The sequence below is a fragment of the Anabrus simplex genome, chromosome 1 (assembly GCF_040414725.1).
Source record: "Anabrus simplex isolate iqAnaSimp1 chromosome 1, ASM4041472v1, whole genome shotgun sequence".
NCBI classification, from domain to species: Eukaryota; Metazoa; Arthropoda; class Insecta; order Orthoptera; family Tettigoniidae; genus Anabrus; species Anabrus simplex.
This window is the reverse complement of record NC_090265.1, coordinates 344,956,644-344,982,141: the sequence shown is the minus strand read 5'-3', so window position 1 is coordinate 344,982,141 and position 25,498 is coordinate 344,956,644. Positions and strand designations below refer to the sequence as shown.

The 25,498-nt window shown below is 41.6% G+C and overlaps 1 protein-coding gene across 2 annotated transcripts in view; it reads right to left on the bottom strand.

Annotated features, from left to right (window-relative positions):
* LOC136856773 (sphingomyelin synthase-related protein 1) overlaps nucleotides 1-13,658 on the bottom strand; it is a 109,041-nt gene extending 95,383 nt beyond the window's left edge. For both annotated transcript variants that reach the window (XM_067134875.2, XM_067134876.2), the window contains exon 1: nucleotides 12,767-13,658. In XM_067134875.2, coding sequence (XP_066990976.1) covers nucleotides 12,767-12,949 — 183 coding nt within the window. In that variant the 5' untranslated portion in view covers nucleotides 12,950-13,658. The remainder of the gene's footprint in view (nucleotides 1-12,766) is intronic.
* Between the last annotated feature and the right edge of the window lie 11,840 nt (nucleotides 13,659-25,498).

Here is a 25,498-nt window from a genome sequence, read left to right as displayed (position 1 = left end):
TGTATGTGATGTCACAAAACCTCCCCATTAAAGATTAAGGCATAAAGGATTTTTGACAACTCGCCTGCTTCTAGGAGTCCTGCATTCGGCTGCAGGTACCTTTATCGACAGGAAATTCCTCTTGCGGTAGTCCTACATCTTTTTTTCTTCCTTTGTTGTCCATCTCTGATAACAGGAGCAACTCTGGTGTAGTGTCAAAATCGGAGTACCTGGACAACACTGGTGACCTCTTCATCTGACTGATTTTCCTCCTAATAAGGTATTTGTTTGCACCATCTCTCACTATTCAAGAGGATCATTGCTCCCAAACTTTCTGAACAACTGTAGCTTTTTGATACAATTTGTCATGGGCCGTTCAAAATACAATTCAGTCTCCTTTCTTGTAAGACTGCAACTTCTTCGGAGTGCTGCGATCATGAATTTTTTGTACAGCTTCTTGCCTACAAAATAGTTGGTCATACACACCCTTTACTAACACGATGGGAGCTTCCTCTGTTATACGCAATGTTGTCCTGCATCTTCAGCTATTTAAAATTTGTGACAGTGAGACACTGATGCCTGACAGTGGCAAATTATTACAGTGCAGAATAGCTCCACAATAGTCGCTGTGATCCTCCATGCACTTTTCTAATATTTTCTTAATTATTCCAATAGCCTTCACAGACATGTTGTTACTTCGTGTGCAATGAGGAACACTTGTGGTTAGTGTTACATCGTTGGTGGCATAAAAACCATCAGCATTTCCAAGATGCAAACGAAACATTATTCAAGATAATTTCCACACAGTATCCAAACCTACAGAAGAATTCTTGAAGTCTATTGACAACTTCAGCAGAAGATCTGTTCCACAATGGTCTCACTTTTAATCAGTGTGAAAGGTGATAAATAAAATCAAGAAACTGTTACCCTGAAAATCCATAATATCTCTCCCCACTAAACTAAATCTTAGCTTGGGTATGGTTTGACGTAACACATCATCTTGAGTTGTAATTTGCATATTTTTCACATGAGCAACATTTCTTGCAGTACCCTAAAATATCCTCATGCAAATTTGGGCAGTAGTAGAGCTGTCTGGCTTCTGAATATTTTTTAATGTATTTTTGTTACCAAGGTGACCCTAGTGTAATTCATCCATGATTGATGACTCCAGGGCTACTGGTACTATAATTGTTTTCCCTTATTATATAGCATTTCTGATTCAATGTAAAAGTCTTGAAGATTTTTCCGTAACTTACCCTCAGCGGGCCATCCATTACGAACGTATTCCATCACTGCCCAAAGTGTTGGGTCACTGGCAGCTTCAGTCTGAAACTGCAACCTCTTCTCCTGGGACACTGGCAGGTGTCTAGAGAGCGAATGTACCATTTTCAACATCTCAGCATCATGGTCAGTAACCTTCAAGCTATTTCTAGATAGAATATCTGCGAAGTGAAGGTGCTTCCCTGGAACATAGTATAAATTCAACTGATATTTAATCAGCTTAAGACGTAATTGTTGTAGTCTGACTGAGCCAATTTTGCTCAATGTTTGTTCATTATAGGAATTAGAGGTTGATGATCCATTTGGATGTTTACTTGTACCCCATGAATTAGCTTGTGGAATTTTCGAATTTCAAAGTAGATAGATAATAGTTTCTTCTCAGTCCGCCTATAATTCAATTCACAATTGTTCATCGTTCAAGAGTTTCAAAGCAGACAGATAATAGTTCCTTTTTGGTCTGCCTTTAATTCAATTCATAATTGTTCATTGTTCAAGACAAACAAACAACCAAGTTAAGAGCAGTGCCATACTCCTGGAACAAGCAGTATCCAATAGCATTTTCTGATCACACTGCAAAATTATCTTTTTACAATGGTAAAGCTGTACCAAAGCAGGCAATATGGAAAATCTTTGAAGTTTGTAAAGCTTGTTCATGTAATGGTAGCCAACTCCAAACAATATATGTTTTAAGTAATTTACATAACGGTGACATTATTTCTACCATCTCTGGTATGTATCTTCTCACGTAGTTAAATGAACCAAACCTACTTAGTAGATCACCTTGCCGTGCTGAGTGGCTCAGACAGTTGAGGTGCTGGCCTTCTGACCCCAACTTGGCAGGTTCAATCCTGGTTCAGTTCAGTGGTATTTGAAGGTGCTCAATTACATCAGCTCTGTGTAGGTAGATTTACTGGCACATAAAAGAACTCCAGCGGGAGAAAATTCCGGCACCTCAGCGTCTCCGAAAACTGAAAAAGTAGTTAGTGGGACGTAAAGCCAATAGCATTATTATAGTACCGTAAATCATCTTTGTATTTGGGCATTTCTAACTTCTGAAGAGTTTCAACACTTCCTGAATCCATTTTCATTCCGTTTACATAAAAAATTTGCCCAACATACTTATCATTCTGTTTAAACTGCAATTTCTTCAGATTGAAAACTGCTTCTATTTTCTTTGCTCCCTCAATAACAGGAATAGTCTGGCCATGTTGCTCCTCCCTGTCACTATCAGCACACACATCACCACACCACATGTCCACCTCCGTAGTGTAACGGTTATTAGCTGCCGTCCTCAGGGGCCCGGGTTCGGTTCCAAGGTACTGCCAGAAATTTAAGAATGGCAGGAGGGCTGGTATGTGATTGAAATGGCACATGCAGCTCACCTCCACAGGGGGTGTGCCTGGAAAGAGCTGCATCACCTCAGGATGAGGACACGAGTTTACCTTTTTACCACACAAAATTAGAAGAATAGGAATGTCAATAAAGTAGCATTCAACATCATCCTGATGTAATTCAGGGGCATTACTAAGAACGAAGGCACAAAACCAAATACAGTACAGTACAGGGTACCAAAGCAGTATCTCCATGACTTCTCATTCAATAGAATATAACTGAAAACTTATGAAAGGTCAAAAACAGAATAATATTCTTTTCCTAATAGCTTAGGCAAAATTTCTTCAACCATAAGCAATAACTTAGGTTTCTGAACAATGCATTGGTTCAAGTCTGATGGATCTAAACAAACCTTTTTTATTACATTTCTCAACCAGAAAAATTTTACTCATACATGCCCTGGAATCAATCACTGCAACCTTTACTATAGCATGTCTTTTTTTTTCAGCAGTGTACGCTCCTCTCGACACTTTTGTAGGAGGCCATCATATGTTGTCCAAACCTAGCTTAATTGGAAAATCACACTCTCTTTGGGAAATTTCTATTGTGCAGTAACGACCTCAGGATGAATTTTGATGAATTTTATCTTGGCTAAATATTTTCAGTGCTAGTTGCATGGACTCTTTTTATTAAGATCAGAGCAAGACAAACAGGCAGCCCAAAAAAAACATGGCCACCTCTAGTATAATCCCACAGATTTCTGCTGTTTTAAAGTAGTTGTAATCGCAAAACAAAGTGATAGGCCTAATAGACTTTACTGCGGTTTTATCGAACCTTTCTGACAATATATCGACTGACCTTGGAACTGTTGATCATCTTAACCATGATAGGTCTAAAATGATAGTTTGATCCATATTGGCTAATTTGAATGTAGTACAGAAATATTTAAAATATTTACACTGACTGACAGAGCAAATGCAACACCAAGAAGGAGTGGTCAGAACTTTATGCCAATTGCAGGGTAGACTGACGTCACTGAGGTATGCTCATGATGTGAAATGCGCCGCTGTGCTGCGCACGTAGCGAACGATAAATGGAACACGGCGTTGGCGAATGGCCCACTTCGTACCGTGATTTTCTCAGCCGACAGTCATTGTAGAACGTGTTGTCGTGTGCCACAGGACACGTGTATAGCTAAGAATGCCAGGCCGCCGTCAACGGAGGCATTTCCAGCAGACAGACGACTTTACGAGGGGTATGGTGATCGGGCTGAGAAGGGCAGGTTGGTCGCTTCGTCAAATCACAGCCGATACCCATATGGATGTGTCCACGGTGCAGCGCCTGTGGCAAAGATGGTTGGCGCAGGGACATGTGGCACGTGCGAGGGGTCCAGGCGCAGCCCGAGTGACGTCAGCACGCAAGGATCGGCGCATCCGCCGCCAAGCGGTGGCAGCCCTACACGCCACGTCAACCGCCATTCTTCAGCAAGTGCAAGACACCCTGGCTGTTCCAATATCGACCAGAACAATTTCCCATCGATTGGTCCGCTCAGAAGACTACCATTGACTCCACAGCATAGACGTGCACGCCTGGCATGGTGCCGGGCTAGAGCGACTTGGATGAGGGAATGGCGGAACGTCGTGTTCTCCGATGAGTCACGCTTCTGTTCTGTCAGTGATAGTCACCGCAGACGAGTGTGGCGTCGGCGTGGAGAAAGGTCAAATCCGGCAGTAACTGTGGAGCGCCCTACCGCTAGACAACGCGGCATCATGGTTTGGGGCGCTATTGCGTATGATTCCATGTCACCTCTAGTGCGTATTCAAGGCATGTTAAATGCCCACCGCTACGTGCAGCATGTGCTGCGGCCGATGGCACTCCCATACCTTCAGGGGCTGCCCAATGCTCTGTTTCAGCAGGATAATGCCCACCCACACACTGCTCGCATCTCCCAACAGGCTCTACGAGGTGTACAGATGCTTCCGTAGCCAGCGTACTCTCCGGATCTCTCACCAATCGAACACGTGTGGGATCTCATTGGACGCCGTTTGCAAACTCTGCCCCAGCCTCGTACAGACGACCAACTGTGGCAAATGGTTGACAGAAAATGGAGAACCATCCCTCAGGACACCATCCGCACTCTTATTGACTCTGTACCTCGACGTGTTTCTGCGTGCATCGCCGCTCGCGGTGGTCCTACATCCTACTGAGTCGATGCCGTGCGCATTGTGTAACCTGCATATCGGTTTGAAATAAACATCAATTATTTGTCCGTGCCGTCTCTGTTTTTTCCCCAACTTTCATCCCTTTCGAACCACTCCTTCTTGGTGTTGCATTTGCTCTGTCAGTCAGTGTATATTTGAATCAGCCTGTACTACATTGATCTTGGAACTAGCGAGGATTTGTCATTAACCTACAGAATATGTTCAGGAGCATAATGCTGGTAGAACAACAGAGGAAAGATGAGGGACAGGGAACTGTTGCTGAGATGTGTGAAAGCAGAAGGAAGAGAAAAGGTAGGAAAGGGAAATGTAGAGTAGAGGATACGAAAAGACAGGTGGCACAGGGTCATGGGAGGGAGAAAAGGGAGGAGGAAGTAGCTTCTGCAGCTGTCAGGAAGGCTAAGACTGATTAGGAAGGGAGGGGATCAAATGAGGTGGGTAGGGTTGAGGCTCTGGTCATGGGGGATTCCATTGTTAGACATGTGGGGAAAGTGTATGGAGGAAAGGGAACCAGGGTAGAGTGTTATCCAGGAATTAGGTTGAGGCAGATGGTGAGGAAAGTAGAAGAGAAGGAGGAGGGGAAGGAGAAGCTGGTAGTGTTTCACGTTGGTACCAACAACGTAAAGCAAGCTAGTATAAGTAACAACATACTTGGGGATGTGTGGGATCTGGTAAATGGAGCAGGGGTGAAGTTTAAGGAAATGGAGATTGTTATCAGTGGAATACTGTGTAGGAGGGATACTGACTGAAGGGTGATTAGGGATTTAGATGAGACTATGGAGTGGGTATGTGGGAAACTGGGAGTGAGATTTCTAAACCCTAATGGGTGGGTAGGAGAGATTTGCGCTCAGATGGCCTTCACTTAAACCGCAGCGGTACGTATAAGTTAGAAAATTTGTTTGGAAGGGTAATAGGGGGGTACATTCAGGGAAACGGGGTGGTCTTGGGAGCGGTGATAAGGTTACAGGGTTCTGGAAGTCAAGTAGGGATGACATAAAAATGTTAGTGTTGAACTGTAATAGAAGTACTGTAAAGAAAGGAATAGAATTAAGTAATTTAACACGTTGGCGACTATGAGACCCGCCAGCGGGTCACGCCAACTCTTTACTTCTGGATGATGAGACCCGCCGGCGGTCTCGTGACACAATATATGTACTGGAACCGTATCACGCGCCGTTCACAGATTATGCTTTCGTCCTTTCTGGTTCGTCTCTACATAAGGCAAACTAACTTCGTATACAGTGGGGCATGCAGGGGGTACATAGGAGCTAGGATAATTAAGAAATGATTCAATATGGTTGTTCCATTACTTAAATCATTTTCTATGAAGAAAATATCTACAAATATAAGACACATTCAAGTTAACTCTGTTCAGAAAATCATAACTATCAGTTGTACTGGAGTTGAATATTTAACAGCATCGTTATTAATAATAATAATAATAATAATAAAAATATGAAGAAAAATATATCGTACACATGGTTTATTAAAACAGTTAATATTTTGTTAAACTAATACACTGATGGTAAAAAAAGGGAATGAGTGTAACAATGTGAGATACCACTTCAGTGTTGCTTATGGAAACAAAGCAGGCACAACGATGGCTTCTTGGGACAGTCCTCACAGTACGTGGACACTTTCTTGCAGTGTTTCTGAGCATAAGTTCTGTCATGGATATTCACTAGTTCTGCGTATCAACTGACGCAAAGTTTACGTACTTTTCTATTTCTGCCATCCTTTTCTTCTGTTTCCTTCAAAATATGATGGTGTTTGGGAGACGTGGAGAGAGTAGCTGCTGTTCTTATACTGTTCCCCAAAATTTCAACGACCAACTCCTCTCTAAATTTTCCAATTTGCAATTTCTTCCCCATTACTTCATTATGTAAAATGAGTGCATTCACAATAGCCGTTCCAAGTAGAAGTTCCAGCGCAACTTTATGATATCACCTAATTGTTCTGCATAAAGACCGCCAATTTCAGTGAGGTCGCCGGCGGGCCACAGAGTGCGCGCGAACCCCGTGCGTTACTTGTGGACAATGAGACCCGCTGGGCGGTCTCAGCACACAGTGTACACAGTGCATCCTAATGCCTATAGGCCGTACTTAAGATATGTAATAGTATGTAATATATCCATTAGAGTTCACATATCTCTGATTTTTCACTTTATTCCTAATGATTAAACTCGGAAAACAATACGCCGTCATCAACGTGTTAATATACACATACATACATACATACCAAATATTGAAATAGGAGTTGAATCATGGCTGAGAAATGATATAATGGATGCAGAAATTTTCTCATGGAACAGGAGTGTGTATCGCAGAGATAGGATAGGAATGGTGGGAGGGAGAGTATTCATTCTGGAGAAAGAAGAATTTGTACGCTACAAAATAATTAAAGATGACAAACATTAAATTCTAGGTGAAAGGCTCATTTCTAAAGATAATAGGCAACTTGATGTATTTGGAATATACAGAACAGGAAAGGGTAGCGCTGACGCTGATTCAGAATTATTTGATAAGATAATCAGGTATGTGGGAAAAAACATGGAAAAGAATGTGTTTGTAGCGAAAGATCTGAATTTACCAAATGTAATTGGGAAAGTAATGCGAATGACAGGAAGCAAGACCAACAAATGGCAAATAAGCTAACATGGGAAGGACAGCTGATTCAGAAAGTGATGAAACCAATTAGAGGGAAGAATTAAACTGGATGTGGTGCTGGTAAAACCAGATGAGCTCTATAGAGAAACTGAAGTAATAGATGGTATTAGTGATCATGAAGCTGTTTTTGTCATAATTAAAAATAAATGTGATAGAAAGGAAGGTCATAAAACTAGGACTGTTAGGCAGTACCATATGGCTGATAAAGCAAGCATGAGGGAGTTTTTAAAAAGTAACCATAATCGGTGGAAAACGGTAAATAAAAATGCAAACAGACTCTGGGATGGGTTTAAAGCAATTGTTGACGAATGTGAAAATAGCTCTGTAACTTTAAAGGTGGTAAGGAATGGTAAAGACCCACCTTATTATAACAGAGAAATAAAGAGACTAAGAAGGAGTTGCAGACTGGAAAGAACACGTTAGAAATGGCTGTGGAAGTAAGGAGAAACTGAAGGAACTTACTAGGAAATTGAATCTACCGAAGAAGTTAGCTAAGGATAACATGATGGCAAGCATAATTGGCAGTCATACAAATTTTAGTGCAAAATGGAAGGGTATGTATAGGTACTTTAAGGCATAAACAGGTTCCAAGAAGGACATTCCAGGAATCATTAATGAACAAGGGGAGTGTGTATGTGAGGATCTTCAAAAGGCAGAAGTATTCAGTCAGCAGTAATGAAGGATTGTTGGTTACAAGGATAATGTCCAGATAGAGGAGGTGACTAATGCTAAAGAAGTATTAAAATTTACACACGATAATGACATTTACAATAAGACACCTACAAAAGTTGAAAACTAAGAAATCGGCTGGAATTCATACGATTCCTGGGGATATACTAAAGACAATGGGTTGGGATACAGTAACACATCTGAAATACTTATTTGATTATTGTTTGCATGAAGGAGCTATACAAAATGAATGGAGAGTTGCCATAGTAGCCTCTGTGTATAAAGGAAAGGGTGATAGACATTAAGATGAAAATTACAGGCCAGTAAGTTTGACATGCATTGCATATAAGCTTTGGGAAGATATTCTTTCTGATTATGTTAGACATGTTTGCAAAATTAATAACTGGTTCGACAGATGGCAGTTCGGGTTTAGGAAGGGTTATTCCACTGAAGCTCAAGTTGTAGAATTCCAGCAAGATATAGCAGATATATTGGATTCAGGAGGTCAAATGGACTGCATCGCGATTCACCTGTCTTAAGCATTTGATAGGTTGGATCATGGGAGACTACTGGCAAAAACGAGTGCAATTGGACTAGACAAAAGAGTGACTGAATGGATTGCTATATTTCTAGAAAAATAGATCTCAGAGAACTAGAGTAGGCGAAGCTTTATCTGACCCCGTAATAATTTAGAGGGGACTTCCTCAAGGCAGTATTATTGGACCTTTATGTTTTCTTATATAAATAAATAATACGAGTAAAGAAGTGGAATCAGAGATAAGAATTTTTGTAGATGATGTTATTCTACATAGAATAATAAATATGTTACAAGATTGTAAGCAACTGCAAAATGACCTCGATAATGAAAAAAAAAAATGAAATGGTGTATGGCTTTTAGTGCCGGGAGTGTCCGAGGACAATTTGGCTCGCCAAGTGCAGGTCCTTTGAGTTGACACCCGTAGGCGACCTACGCATCGTCATGAGGATGAAATAATGATGAAGACGACACATACACCCAGCCCCCGTGCCAGCGAAATTAACCAATGATGGTTAAAATTCCCGACCCTGCCGGGAATTGAACCCAGGACCCCTGTAACTAAAGGCCAGCACGATAACCATTTAGCCATGGAGCCGGACGACTTCGATAATGTTGTGAGATTGACAGCAGGCAATGGTATGATGATAAACGGGGTTAAAAGTCATGTTGTGAGTTTCACAAATAGGGAAAATCCTCTGTTTTAATTACTGCGTTGATGGGGTGAAAGTTCCTTTTGGGGATCATTGCAAGTATCTAGGTGTTAATATAAGGAAAGATCTTCATTGGGGTAATCACAGAAATGGGATTGTAAATGAAGGGTACAGATCTGTGTATGGTTATGAAGGTGTTTAGGGGTTGTAGTAGTAAGGATGTAAAGGAGAGGGCATATAAGTCTCTGGTGAGATCCCAACTAAAGTATGGTTCCAGTGTATGGGACCCTCACCAGGATTACTTGATTCATGAAATGGAAAAAAACCAAAGAATTGCAAATCGATTTGTTCTGGGTGATTTCCGACAAAAGAGTAGTGTTACAAAAATGTTGCAAAGTTTGGGCTAGGAAGACTTGGGAGAAAGAAGACGAGCTGCTCAACTAAGTGGTATGTTTATGAATGAATGAATGAATACTGATCTGCATTTAGGGCAGTCGCCTAGGTGGCAGATTCCCTATCTGTTGCTTTCCTACCCTTTTCCTAAATGATTTCAAAGAAATTGGAAATTCATTGAACGTCTCCCTTGGTAAGTTATTCCAATCCCTAACTCCCCTTCCTATAAATGAATATTTGCCCCAGTTTGTCCTCTTGAATTCCAACTTTATCTTCATATTGTGATCTTTCCTACTTTTATAAACGCCACTCAAACGTATTCGTCTACTAATGTCATTCCACGCCACTACAGTGTTCTCCCCAGAAATTTTCATCAGCTGGGTGGCAGGACTAAGTAGCCGGGCGGAGAATACTACGTAAAAAAATGAATAGGGCCTATAATAGATTTCAATTTAGTCTTCGCAGAGCATTAACAATAATATTAATGCCGAAATTGCACTATTTCAGTGCTGTTATTACGAATAAGACATAACGGACTATTTTCAACTTCTAGTGTTCTACTTCTCATTCACAATCTTCTTCTTTTTTTTTTTTTTTTCTTTCTAGGGGCTTTACGTCGCACTGACACAGATAGGTCTTATGGCGACGATGGGATAGGAAAGGCCTAGGAGTTGGAAGGAAGCGGCCGTGGACTTAAGGTACAGTCCCAGCATTTGCCTGGTGTGAAAATGGGAAACCACGGAAAACCATCTTCAGGGCTGCCGCACTCAAACTTATTCGTCTACTAATGTCATTCCACGCCACTGCAGTGTTCTCCCCAGAAATTTTAGTCAGCTGGGTGGCAGGACTAAGTAGCCGGGCGGAGAATACTACGTAAAAAATTAATATAATAAATTTCAATTTAGTCTTCGCAAGGCATTAACAATAATATTAATGCCGAAATTGCACTATTTCAGTGCTGTTATTAAGAATAAGACATAACGGACTATTTTCAACTTCTAGTGTTCTACTTCTCATTCACAATCTTCTTCTTTTTTTTTTTTTTTTCCTTTCTAGGGGCTTTACGTCGCACCGACACAGATAGGTCTTATGGCGACGATGGGATAGGCCTAGGAGTTGGAAGGAAGCGGCCGTGGCCTGAATTAAGGTACAGCCCCAGCATTTGCCTGGTGTGAAAATGGGAAACCACGGAAAACCATCTTCAGGGCTGCCGATAGTGGGATTCGAACCTACTATCTCCCGGATGTAAGCTCACAGCCGCGCGCCTCTACGCGCACAGCCAACTCGCCCAGTCACAATCATTTAACACCGAAACTTACCACTCGGTTGCTGAGGAGTACCATAGGGGTTTGTGATGTCGGGCGGAATCGAGTGCTCGCATGCGATCCAAGCTAATACAAACACCACTCGCGCATGACACTACGTGATAATCAAACATTGAAACTCCGATGTATTGATGCAATTATGCTGACAATAAGGAAGTTTCATAATTTAAATAAACAATTTTACAGTATTTATATTTTTATTTGGAACACCAAATGATTCAAATAGGCCTATATATTAATATTGTGTAACTAGCAAAAATATATATCTAGATTATGTTAGCCGGGCAGTCTGCAGAAAGGGCAGGACAGTGTGCCCATTAAAATGGTTCTGGGGAGAAAACTGCACTGAACACTACAGGTCTAGGACTATATGAGAAGCTGTGGAAATACGTAAAAATCCTAACAATTTCAACAGGGACACTGGCTATCAATTAATATGTGGTTGCCGGCCATTAAGGATTTACGCAGGTAGTTCTCTTCCCCGTCCTTTCTATTTTGTTATTTTGTTTCGGTGTTTTACAAATAAATACGTTCGTCATCACCAGTTGGTTCAATCTAAGCTATATGTTATGTGTTAGTGTCATACTTTCATACACGTGTAACATCTCATTTAGAGCTTAATGTTATTGTCAACTCCCACTTGGAGCACTGTGCCAGCGTACAGCGAGCCACCCTGTGACGAATGAGCATACCACTACAATTCTCCAACGGTAAAATATTCTTAAATTCAAACCCTCCTTATTGTCAAAGACTTCCTCATGACAGTTGAGATTTTCTTCTGAAGACACGGAGCAAAGTTCTCTGTGAAACGTAAAGACTTTTACCTTGTTTTCTTGACACAGCATAAGCCCATATCATGTCTAAAAGTACGGGCAGTGAAAAGCATCAATGTTAACATTAACTCAACCTTGTCTTGTGATGACTTCAGTACGGTTTGCAGACTTAGCCTTTGTGTATTCTGACTGACTTATGGCATATGTACATGGAATATATTTGCTTGTGTAAGAACAAATAGTAATAGTAATAGCAAATTTCAAGAAGAGAGCTGAATGATTTACATAAAGCAAACACCGCAGAATACGGTTATAGTAATGCACAGGCCTACATCGAAGTAAAGGCAGAAATATATAACATTAAACTGAGTGAGGATGAAAGAGAATGTGAGCATTTCCTTAATTCCTCATTAAGCTTGAAAACCAACTTAATTATGAATATCTTGAATGATCATTTATCATCTCGTGACTCCCATATGTAACTAGTCACGTTGGCAGCAGTGATGAACATTTAAAAAAAAAAAGAATAGAGCAGCGATATTTGCCTTTTAGAGTATAGCCTTACATAACGAGTACTATAGGGATGTCTGGGCCAATATCTGTCACAGAAACATTTCTATAGCCTAATACCGATGTTGACAACCTTGTCTAGTGCATTGTGGGGTCATCTGAGCCATGCCATTTTGGATCTACCCAAGTTTTACCATTCATCTCTCTTTAACATTTTAACCCATATCTGAAATGTGACATTACCTACAAAATTCTAAATAATGAGCAACTTTTCTTTTGTACTACTGCCATACAGGTAGCTGTGCAAATGGTGATTTAAATAATTAAAAAATGAAAAAAAAAAAAAATGGCCAAAGTTCAGTAGTAAGTAAATAACTAAATAAGTCAGAGGAAAAGTGAATGTTAAACTTCTCCTCTACAAACATTATTACCTGAATATTTAAAGGTGAACTGCGCAGATCAGTCTCATTCAAAAGAATGAAGGCTTTCCCGTCTATACAATGACTCTCACACAATAATTTGATATATTTTTCATGTCCATTTGATCGAAGCCAGTCAGCAACATCTTCTACAGTCCAATCCAACACCGAAACAGCAGCCATCAGCAATGTCATTCAAGTTTCAGGACAAAAGCAAACTACTTGTTGTCACCCTAAAGAGTACACTTCCCCGTACGTACACACATTTTGAATATTAATCGCAAGAATTAAAAATACTGGGGTGCCATTCGATTGGCATTTGATACTGTTGTAAAAATTAGAAAAAACGCCTACCATGTGAATTAACTCGTATAACTGTTTCTTAAAAGTATGTCACTGAAATGCACAAACGGAATCAACCAATCGCTTACTAGACCAGTTTCATAACGGCACGAGCACCAAGTTGGAGAAAATTCCGAATAGTGGAGCATTCACGAATAACTGCATCAACTTACGAAAAAACTATATAAAGCACATCCTTCACTTTTTGTGGAAAATAACAATACGAAAAATTGAGTCATTTTTCGCTGTTGTATACCATACAATGATTCTAAAATCTAATCAAACTATCTGCCCTCCTCAAATTACCAATTTGGATCTGAACTCAGGAATTTAATTACGTAGTATGAATACTACAGCTTAAGCGTTAACTTCTACGGTCCTTGTCAAAATTCGATGTTACCGTGATTAATTGCAATCGTTTGGTTCAGGCTGCACCGTAAAAGTTCACACAAACATACGAAAATAATATCGTTTAAAAGACATTTTAAAGACACAAAACCAAAACACTAGGTGACTAGGTCATACGCCAATGTTTACAACTACAACAGGTTTCACGCCAAGATACCACGATGCCACCAACTATCTGACAAAGAATATTGAATAAGTAGATAAAGTATAACCACGATAGTCTAACAGCCATATTGTTTCCTCCCACTAACTCTTTATTGTGATGATATATAATATGAAGTATATGAGTAAAAACAGAAGAAAAGGGCAAGAAAACAAGCTCAACATCTTATATTAACATCAAAATAAGAGAGAAAAGGGGACCGATGCTTCCGGAAATTTCAATTAAATAAAGGGAACGACGGATGCCGGAAGATGCAACTTTCGCCATCCGACAGTATGAAACAATGAAAGCCGCCACGGTGGATTACTGCCTCTTGAAAATTGTGGACTAGCCAGGTGGTCGAACGCAAATCAGTCAGGGTTCACTTTGGGACGTGCCCTTAGGCAGCATCACACTACAGGAAGATCAGTTAGCAACTTACCCTTGATTCGTTTTATACACCGATCCAGGGTCTGAAGTAAATAGCAATCATATACGCCTACACAGACATTTCGCCGTAGATACGACCGCCGTAGCCTTCCATACGCCACTCATGTCCGAAATACAAAGCTTGATGCCAGTTAATCCAGCTAATTATCCGGACAACCTACAAGTGAAGTACCAGAGTATGACCAATCAATCAGCCCCCGAGCGTGCACGTACCCCACGTCGCCTGGAAGTGGACTCGGCACCAGCAACGCAGACGCCCAGAACGGCACAACATCTCTTTTAACGGCCACCACCATACAGTACATTCCCCCATCTAAGGCCACCACCACCACTACCCCGTACTCCCGGCTCAAATATTCCTCCACTTCTGGCATTAGAAGACTCATCAACAATCTCCTATTTCTCCATGAAAACCCCCGGCACACACGAATTTCTCCTCCTTAACTTTTCCCCAGAATGTCAGACTATTCAAGCCATCTTCTCCGCGCTTCTTCGCTACAACATGCGCCGAGAAGACATCGCTGAAATCAGGAAGACTTCAAAACGAATCATCATTCAAATCAATGGGGAAACAACAGCAAACCGACCCGCGACCACAATCGGAGCAACTCCATTCGCATCAGCTACCCGTCTTCAAACCCTCTCACCACCACCACCACCACCACCCACTCAAATCCCACCTCTATCGCCACGTTATAATCTACTAAGTTGCGTCATCCGTGGTGTGGATCTTTCACACTTCGCGCCGTCCTCAAAGCGGAGTGAGTGCCAGCTCGGAAGGCATTTCGCATCCGGAATGCGACGGGTCCAACATTATGATGCAGATTCTTTTGCCAACACCAGCCGACGTGAAAAGACTACTTGCCCGCGGTGCGCCGATAGATTGCCACCATCACAAAGTCGAACCTTCTCGTGCTCCACCCGCACAGTCAATCAGGTGTGAAAGATGCCGCATCTATAACCACCATAAAACAGCCCAGTGCAAAGCAAATAATCTCATCTGCGTAAATTGCACTCAAAATCACGTCACCACCAAGTTTTACAACAACATTCAACGCGCCCACTATAACACTTGCGGGCGCAACAATTCAGTCTATTCTCGCCGAGGTAGAGGATGTCCCACACCTCCCTCAAATCACGCAGAATTAATATCCCCATTTAAACTATCAACTGACCAACCACGCACACCCATTCTCTTTTTCCCACCCTACAATTGAAAATCTGGTCAGATTCACAATCTCATTTGTAAATATCCATCCATACAATAGACAACTGATACTTACCCATCTTCAGGCTGCAGCAAATCAGACACACAGTCTCCATTTTCTCACTTCACATTCAGGCTTAAATATCCATTTCAACTTCACAACCTGGAACGCTCCTGCTTCTCTGTCTGTATTTACCTTCAATTTAATATATGTTTAAATAATGTTACGAAACCTTTGCTTTATTTCTGTACTGGCAATCTTACACTTGATACTTCATCATAATTTCATAAGATGGCAATAGTGTCACTTCTCGTACCTTTGGCTTTTCTACCTCCTTGATTTTAAGTCTCTTAATGATAGTTTTTCTTTCAACTTCGCAATAAAGCAAAAAACGGAGGCCTCAAAAATAATGCAGGCTTATTAGTTTATTATAATTGGGGCTCGGATTTTTAGGAAAAGTCATTCTTTCTTTGTCTCTATGATCTAACCTGATTGAATTTTGGTGCAAATCAGGTGATTATGGTCATAACAAATTGATCTTTATTTGTCATATAAATGCATATTTTGGCTATTTTTAATAAGGTCATATTTTGAGCTATCTTCGCAGAAACGTCATATTTTTTGTCATATTTCGGTGGTTTGACGACAGCTATATCAGTGTAAAATCCTTTTCAACTTGCTGAATGCGAACAACTATTCATAAAAAATTAATCTTGTCGTGCGCTTCAATTCCAGCCGCGGAAAGGAATAAAAAACATTTGAGTGTTTGCACTATAGGTTATGCCGCATTACCGTAATGTAGGTACTGAACGACGTTTCATGGTGCACAATTTAAACTTTAACTCATTTGAACAATATTAATGAAATCTGGACTTAAACTTTCAAAAATATTTAAAAAGGAAGATTAATTTCTAGTTTTCTCCTTTTTCAAACCATCAATTAAGGTGCAAACATGTTGTGGCTTTCAAAATGTGTGATCTGATAATCTTAGCGAAATTAGCACTTTATAGATACGTATTCACACATGTTTGATAAGTGAATCAAGGACAATGATAGTCAAGAGCTATTAATCATGTGTATTCATAAAATCAATATGACTGAAAGAATTACAAATATATGTAAAAAGAATTGCCGTTTCGACTTAAAAATGACCATTTTAAAATGAGCATATTGAGTTAATCGTTTTCGGGTGCGTAATATTTCGTCACTTTTGAGGTAACATTTCGTCACATTTGTGGTCATATTTTATTTCTCATTTGGGTTATTTTTATGTCTTAAATATCCAAGCCCTAACTATATATATATATGATTCAAATGACGTTATGCTGGAGATTCGCGCATTAAAACTCCAGTCGTGTTCACGCAACATAAGTCCAATAGTTACCACTTGCATCGCTAATATCTACGCGCGGTAAGACTGTCCTATATTTATTTCTCGCAGACTACTCGCCTACGACGTGATCGAGCGAAGCACAACGCTGCCAACCACTCTACTTAGGAACTAGACCATTAGTGAGCAAAAGGATTCTGGTGGCGTAAGCCCCCAAGTTAGAGCCGCGAAGCGGCCTTAGGCCTCTAGTTACGTGAGAAAACTCCATTGGTCTGCACTGGCTAGGGTAGGGTCTGGACAAGAATATTGGTCAGAATTAGTTAGGGTAACGAGCCTGGACCAAAATTACCTTTTTCCAAGCCTTATTACACCAGCGCATTCTGTGTAGGTTAGTGGTCATAAAATGAAATACCTTCTCCTTGTGAAAAGCTTAATTGATTAACAACGATAGATAGTAACAACGGCCTACAAAATTTTTCTTGGTAGATAAAGCTTCCAGATCTAGACGGCAATGCATCTGTCCATTGTCGATATAAAACATATGTAATTTTATTACTTGAGCTTTCTTACTTCGCGGGTTGGCAACGCTACGTGCTTCTAATCACTAATGGCAATGAATTAACAACGCAATTTACGCCAGCCAATAGCAAAGCGCGTAGCCATTCCAGCAATGGGAAATGGCGTACGCTACTCTTCACGAGGTTATAAAAGTAGATGTACTTCTTGGGGCAGGTTTGTGTGTCCCTGGCCATGGCAATGGACACATCTCTTCTCTAAAAGGTGTACCGGAGGTACACCCGTCCCATACATTTAAAAAAAGTGTCTACGAGAATGCCATCTAAACACAAAAACTCGCAACAATTAATGCAAGAAGTTTGGACATTTCCTAACAGGTGTCTCTACCATAAACTTATGTCATGCCCTCTAGTGTGAAGATTGACTATTAAAATTGTAAAGTAATTTTGCATTCTAAGGTTTCCTAAACTGAAATGATTATTCTTAGTTTTGGTGTGTTAAAGTTTACAACATTTCTATCTCTCCCCGCCAACTTAATATGTTGGCCAATAGAAAATATTGTATGTTTATTTTTCATCCAATCAGCAGTGTCTGGTATTTATATAATTACCAATGAGAATTGGGAGTGTGTCGGACCTTAGTTCAGAATATTCTGGAACTTTCCCGCCAACTTAAGATGTTGGCCAATAGAAAATATTGTATATTTATTTTTCATCCAATCAACAGTGTCTGGTATTTACTTAATTACCCAATGATAATTGGAGTGTGTCGGGCCTTAGCTCAGAATTTTCTGGAACTTTCCCCTCGGGTATAAAAAACTGGCACATTTTAGACTAGGTCGTCTTATTAATCGTTCCAGTCTACTGAGTGTGTGTTTATAAAGGAGGCGAAGGTGCCTCTCCCATCTTTGAGAAGTCCACCAGCTCAAGGTAATGGCAGTTCTGACTTAACTAAGTGATAGTCTTTCAAAGCTAGCTCGAGGGGAAGGTTTCCAATGTTTAATGATGTAACTTTAATTTTCTAAAATGAAAATTTTAAACTTTATATGTCAATTTCAAACAAACCGAAGGAACTTGACTGAAATCAGGGAATTGAGAGTGAGCTACCCTCCCATGTTCCCTATCAACTTGATTTTTAGGTGACTATGATTTTGTAAACATTTTCAATTTGTAATCGTTGTAAATTTAATATTTTCTCCATCTAGTCACCTCAGTAGTATAGGCTCAGATTCTGCAAATTCGGGTCATAATCCCAAATAGGTTTTAAGCTTTTCAATCTTATTTTCAAGGAGCGCAAGTGTCCGCCTCCTCATCATTTCGATTTTTAGGCCAGTAACTCTAACCTGTTTTTCCCAAAAAGGCCTGGTATATTGGGTACTCGATACCACTGTTAAACTCTTTTCATTATTTACATGAAAAGACGTTAGACTGTTGAGCTTTTAAATATACTGAATACGATTCTATTTTGTAAACTGTAGGTTGTGCCTTTGATAAGTTTGGACATTTCTGAAAATAGGTTCCTAACTTGTAAATTTTATAGAGCAAGGGCGTTCTTTCTATTCATGTAAAGGTTGAATGGTGTCTTTGGAAGGCTATAATGTTATAAGGTTCAGAGAGTAGTCTCCTAGATACATTTGTAGAGCGACGATGCTCTTACTAATGGTGTAAAAAACTGGGAGATCTGTCTCCTTGATTATGGATTTAATGGAGCAGTTGTGATCAAGTAACATTTGTAAATTGGGAGCTTTAAACTCAGATTGTTAATTGGCAATTTCTTGATTATTCTGATTTTCCAACGTTATACCTAACCTAACGAGCTGGTTCTGTACCCGAATTGTTGCTTTCTTAGCAAAGTTCAAAATTTTAAATTTGAAAAGGAACCAAATGATAGCAGAGAATGAAAAATAGCTCTAATTTTAAAGTTTAAAATTAATCTTCTGATTGTCGTTTATCGACCAATTCATGCCCGCAACTTCTTTCACCACTGTGATGCACACAAACCCGGTAACAAGTGATAGAAAAGCGTGGTTGAATGGGTCTGGATCAAGCCCTCTTGACGGCTAATCATAGAAATTAACACCGAACTCTAAGAATTTTCTTGGTTGCTGAAATTCTTCAAAGTCTGGTCTTCGCGAAGTCCTTGCAAGGGGGTACATGCGCAAGGAGGAACTAATTTATGAACTCCTAATTAGGAACTTCCAGGCTGGCGGCACGGTTGTGGCAATATTGTCAAACTTAAGGAATCTTTAGAATTTCCCATTTGTATAGGGTATTTGCGGGCAAAGATATTGAAAAAGCTCTGTCCACTACCACTGATAATACCACCGAGAGAGCTTGTGTTGTTAGTTCCTTTAACGTAACTGATCCTTCTGCTAATCAGCTTAAAAGAGTTCAGGCTAGACTGTTTCATTTTTATTATACAATCTTTTAAATACAATGTCCTTGTGTTTTCGGAGACCTATGAAGAACACTTAGATCATCTGAGGGAAGTTGTTGTTCTGTTGTTTTTTCTCAATTTCGCCTACGCAGAGTGTGATGTCGTTAGATCTTATGTATTTTCGGAAACTCTTGCTGTCACTGACTTCATTTAGTAGGTACAAGATTGAGCTAACCGATTTTATTTAAGTTTCCTCCTTATAAGCTATCTCCACCTAAAATGAAGGCTATTAAGGAAATCATTGATCAGATGTTAAAGGATGGTATTATTCGACCTTCAAATTCGGTGAATTCAGCGCCCATTTTTCTTGTACTGAAACTCTAAGGTGGTTTCCGACCTGGCATTGATTACAGGGCTATAAACCGTAAGGTCGTATTACAATCTGTGCCCCTTTCTGATCTTCATTCTTGTTTATAGTGGTTTCGCAAGGCTAAGTTCTTTTACCACCTTAGATTCTAACCAGGCATATAATCAGATACCTCTGGCAGAAGAATCGTAATATCTAACGTCTTTCGTCACTGATTGGAATTTGTATGAATACAACCGCGTGCATTTAGGGCTCCCCAGAAACACGGCTGTCCTTACTAGACTGCTGGATACGGTCTTCTTCGACATCAAATTTTAATATCTTTATCAGTATCTCTGCGATGTCGTTGTGTTTTCGGAGATCTTTGAAGAACACTTAGATCATCTGAAGAAAGTTGTTGTTCTGTTGTTTTTTCAATTTAGCCTACCCACTGTGAGATGTCGATAGATCTTATGCATCTACCTGAGGACCAGGCTGAGAGTATTCGAAAGTAGTATCAGTCTTTTCCTTATTTATTTTCGGAAACCTTTGGTGTCACTGAACTTAGTGAGTACAAGATTGATCCAACCAATTTTATTCCAGTTAGGTTTCCTCCCTATAGGCTATCTCCACCTAAAATGCTCTTAAGGAAATCATTGATCAGATGTTAAAAGATGGTACTATTCGACCTTCACAGTCGGCGTAGTCATCGCCCATTTCTCTTGGTCCGAAACACCAAGGTGATTTCAGGCTTGTCATTGATTACAGGGTTTTAAACCGCAAGGTCGTATTACAATCTGTTCCCCTTCCTGATATACATTCTTGTTTTTCATGGTTTCGCAAGGCTACGTTCTTTACCATTTTAGATCTTAACAAGGCATATAATCAGATACATCTGGAAGAAGAATCGTAAAATCTAACGTCTTCCGCCACTGATTGGAATTTGTATGAATACACACGCGTGCCTTTCGGGCTCCCTAGGTACGCGGCTGTCCTTAATAGACTGCTGGATAGGGTCTTCACCGACATGAAATTTGAATATATTTATCAGTATCTCGACGAATACGTTGTGTTTTCGAAGACCTTTGAAGAACGCTTAGATCATCTGAAGGAAGTCCCAAATCGCCTTCGTAAGGCGGGTTTGACAGTTATCTAAGATAGCTCTTGCTAAGCCTTCTATGTCATTCTTAGAGCATATTGTGTCATCTGATTGTGTTGCTATCGACCATTCCGGAATGCAGGCTATTCGCTAATTCAGGCCTCATAAGGACATCAAAGGAGTCTCTAGGTTCATAGGCATAGTAAATTTTCTTCAGGAAATTTATTCCTAACTTCACCAATAGGGTGGTGCCCCTAAACCTACTTACTAAGGAAATGCGTCTTTGTAGAGAGGCCGTCGCAGCAAGCTGCTTTTGACGATCTTAAGTTAACCCTTTATTATTTTCTTCTTTGCCCAAATCATTATTGAGGAGTTTATTCTTTTCTCCGGGGTCTGTACCTTCTCTGTGGTGTGTTATATATTATTTTGGAATAATATCGGAATATATCGTATCCGAGGTAAACGGGATCTTAAGCCAAAATTGTTCTCCTGATGAAAGAATGAGTGAGGAGCCTAGACCATCTATGGTACTGAAGTACGCGAATTGTATTAACCCACGAAGGTCGCTAGGAAGGGGATAAGTTGGCAAACTTCCAAACTTGTGAGTATTCTCCAGAATAATTTATGATCTGTGGTTTTTCTTGTTATGAATTTATTTATCTTTCATTAAGACCTTTAGTTTTTAACAAACTCATGTTTAAGTCTTATCTCTGTCTTTCTTTTGCCAGTAGGAAGGTTGGTTTAGTTGGATACATATATTACATAGGACTGAAGGTGTCAACTTGGAACAGTTTCTTGTTTGCTCCGATCGACGATTTATCGGACATGAATACTTTTCCACCACATTGTCCCTCTGCGTACTAGACTCTGCCATCTTATAATTTATCGCATTGTATTATCGCGATCTCTTCATTTAAGTTTTGGACCGTGATACTTCAGCTGTTTGATAATATTGTGTTAGGAATAATCAACGGGGGTGGGAGTGACAACCCTAAGAATCTCTTGTATAAGCCACTTCATACCACTCTCAGCATTAGGAAATGGACAATAACATCCTATCTCAATGACTCATAGTAATGCATTATGTACGGGCAGAATACGAATCACTGAACTGTGCCATGTAATTATAATCACCTAACGCTTGCATTGTAAGCCTCTTTATTCTTAGAGGTATTATAGCTCGATATTTCTTATGTATTTTACGGGTGGTACACCTCCTCCGGCCACTTGATCTGCGTGCCGTCTATAGGGCTATCTATGTAATCTAACTTGAACTGATGTATTAAAAGATATTTTGGTTTTCAACTGATAGACGTCCCTACTATAAGTTTAATAGCTCCATCGTGCGGGATAAACTACAATTATTCCACAAAGAAACGGCAGAATTTCATAAACGTCTGATACCTGCGGATAGCTTGAATGAAGGTTTCAACTCTTTTATTTCACCTAAAATTCTAAAGTTGGTGGTCTTAATGTAGACCTTTCAGCAAGTCTAAGGAATCCGTTTTATTCCCTACTGGGAAACGGGTAATGTAAGGGAACAAAGAGTGATTGCCATCTGTTGTTTCCCAGACAACATGGCATAAGGATTACAGTTTTTAAACCTCTTCGTCGGAGGTTGCATTGTGGCTTTGGCTGGTACGACGGCTCTGCACTCCGATCGATCAACCGAGCAGAGGAGGGGTGGCCATGGCTTTGTCGTGGTTATACGCCTCTGTATTCGGGAGACGGAGAGGAGCTGGTCCCACCGTCGGCTGTCCTGAGAATGGGTGGGAGTGACAATCCTAAGAATCTCTTGTATAATCCACATCATACCACTCTCAGCATTCAGTTTTCCACTCTCTTGCACTAAGGCGAATGTCGGGACAGTTCCTACTTTAGGCCACAGCCGCCAACTCTCTCACGTTCTCTGCAAATCTTTACCGTAACAAATCTCCTGGCCTTTTAGACGGCGTCAATGTCTAAAAGGCCCACCTACCGCTCTAGGGCAGGAATGAAAACGATTTAGTCGTAGTAGGTAGTAGTAGTAGTAGTAGTAGTAGTAGTAAACCTCTACAACTTGTATTACATATTTCGTTGGTAAATTCGGCACACCGCTACGCTCTACTATCAATACATCCGTAGAATCTTCTAGAGCTCTCCAATGTCACTGAATACTTTCTAAACTTAACATGAGTCAGACGCCTCCGTCTCCATCAGGGTCTCCAGAACGTTCTAGTTCAAGTATGGACATGGACCAAAAGAAGCAAGCGCGAAGTATTCAACATGTGGAATCGTCGACACCTGCTGGCGAAAGAAAGAATGTATGTGGATATCCTGCCTCTGTACCTCCGGTTCGACATATACACTGACTGACAGAGCAAATGCAACACCAAGAAGGAGTGGTCAGAACTTTATGCCAATTGCAGGGTAGACTGACGTCACTGAGGTATGCTCATGATGTGAAATGCGCCGCTGAGCTGCGCATGTAGCGAACGATAAGTGGGACACGGCGTTGGCGAATGGCCCACTTCGTACCGTGATTTCTCAGCCGACAGTCATTGTAGAACGTGTTGTCGTGTGCCACAGGACACGTGTATAGCTAAGAATGCCAGGCCGCCGTCAACGGAGGCATTTCCAGCAGACAGACGACTTTAGGAGGGGTATGGTGATCGGGCTGAGAAGGGCAGGTTGGCCGCTTCGTCAAATCGCAGCCGATACCCATAGGGATGTGTCCACGGTGCAGCGCCTGTGGCAAAGATGGTTGGCGCAGGGACATGTGGCACGTGCGAGGGGTCCAGGCGCAGCCCGAGTGACGTCAGCACGCGAGGATCGGCGCATCCGCCGCCAAGCGGTGGCAGCCCCGCACGCCACTTCAACCGCCATTCTTCAGCATGTGCAAGACACCCTGGCTGTTCCAATATCGACCAGAACAATTTCCCGTCGATTGGTCCGCTCAGAAGACTACCATTGACTCCACAGCATAGACGTGCACGCCTGGCATGGTGCCGGGCTAGAGCGACTTGGATGAGGGAATGGCGGAACGTCGTGTTCTCCGATGAGTCACGCTTCTATTCTGTCAGTGATAGTCACCGCAGACGAGTGTGGCGTCGGCGTGGAGAAAGGTCAAATCCGGCAGTAACTGTGGAGCGCCCTACCGCTAGACAACGCGGCATCATGGTTTGGGGCGCTATTGCGTATGATTCCACGTCACCTCTAGTGCGTATTCAAGGCACGTTAAATGCCCACCGCTACGTGCAGCATGTGCTGCGGCCGGTGGCACTCCCGTACCTTCAGGGGCTGCCCAATGCTCTGTTTCAGCAGGATAATGCCCGCCCACACACTGCTCGTATCTCCCAACAGGCTCTACGAGGTGTACAGATGCTTCCGTGGCCAGCGTACTCTCCGGATCTCTCACCAATCGAACACGTGTGGGATCTCATTGGACGCCGTTTGCAAACTCTGCCCCAGCCTCGTACGGACGACCAACTGTGGCAAATGGTTGACAGAGAATGGAGAACCATCCCTCAGGACACCATCCGCACACTTATTGACTCTGTACTTCGACGTGTTTCTGCGTGCATCGCCGCTCGCGGTTGTCCTACATCCTACTGAGTCGATGCCGTGCGCATTGTGTAACCTGCATATCGGTTTGAAATAAGCATCAATTATTCGTCCGTGCCGTCTCTGTTTTTCCCCAACTTTCATCCCTTTCGAACCTCTCCTTCTTGGTGTTGCATTTGCTCTGTCAGTCAGTGTACTTCACCAAGCACCCTTCTCGAAATTTCCATGTGTACCAAGGTGCCAGGCATAGAGCCATTATTGAACCTCTCCGGCCGGACTATTGTGGCGCCTTTTCATCTGTCGCCACGGTCAAGACCACCACGGCCGACCAATGCTTCCCCTTACATCCTCACTAATGTAAGGAACTTCGCTGAGGTACCAAAAAATCCAGCACTGGCACCGCAATTCAGGCAGCGCAGTATCGTACATCCTTCACCACTTCCAGCTGCACCTTTCTATGTGATCAAACTCGTGCACATAGTTCCAGCAAAAGCCAATACCAGGTCGATCAATCAAATTCTAAAGAAGTTCCCACCCAACTACCAGGACTACAATCTTGTGATCCAGCGCACTCGTGACGGCTATTTCAATATTAAAACCTGTGAGCCGTTCTACAACCATCTAGTGATGGAACAGCTTGACTCTAATACCCGAGCAGCCAACATCACTCAGCAACAGCCTACATGACCCCCAACACCGCCATCTCGACCATCTCCTGTCATGTCTGTGGTCGCCTACGGCGTGGAACGCGACTAGACGGATGATGAACTGGCCGCTCAACTCCAGCTCGAGGGTCACCACATCTTCAAAGTCATCCGTATCCGCAATGAGAGGGGACCTACGACGCTCATCCGTATCCTGTCCACGGGCATCATCACCCAGAACGTCCTCCTTCGAGATAGCGCTGTTACCTATAGTCGCTGCCACCGCGTGGATCCCCGCTCGGCACCGCTGCAGATAATCCGCTGTGACAGGTGCCAGCGC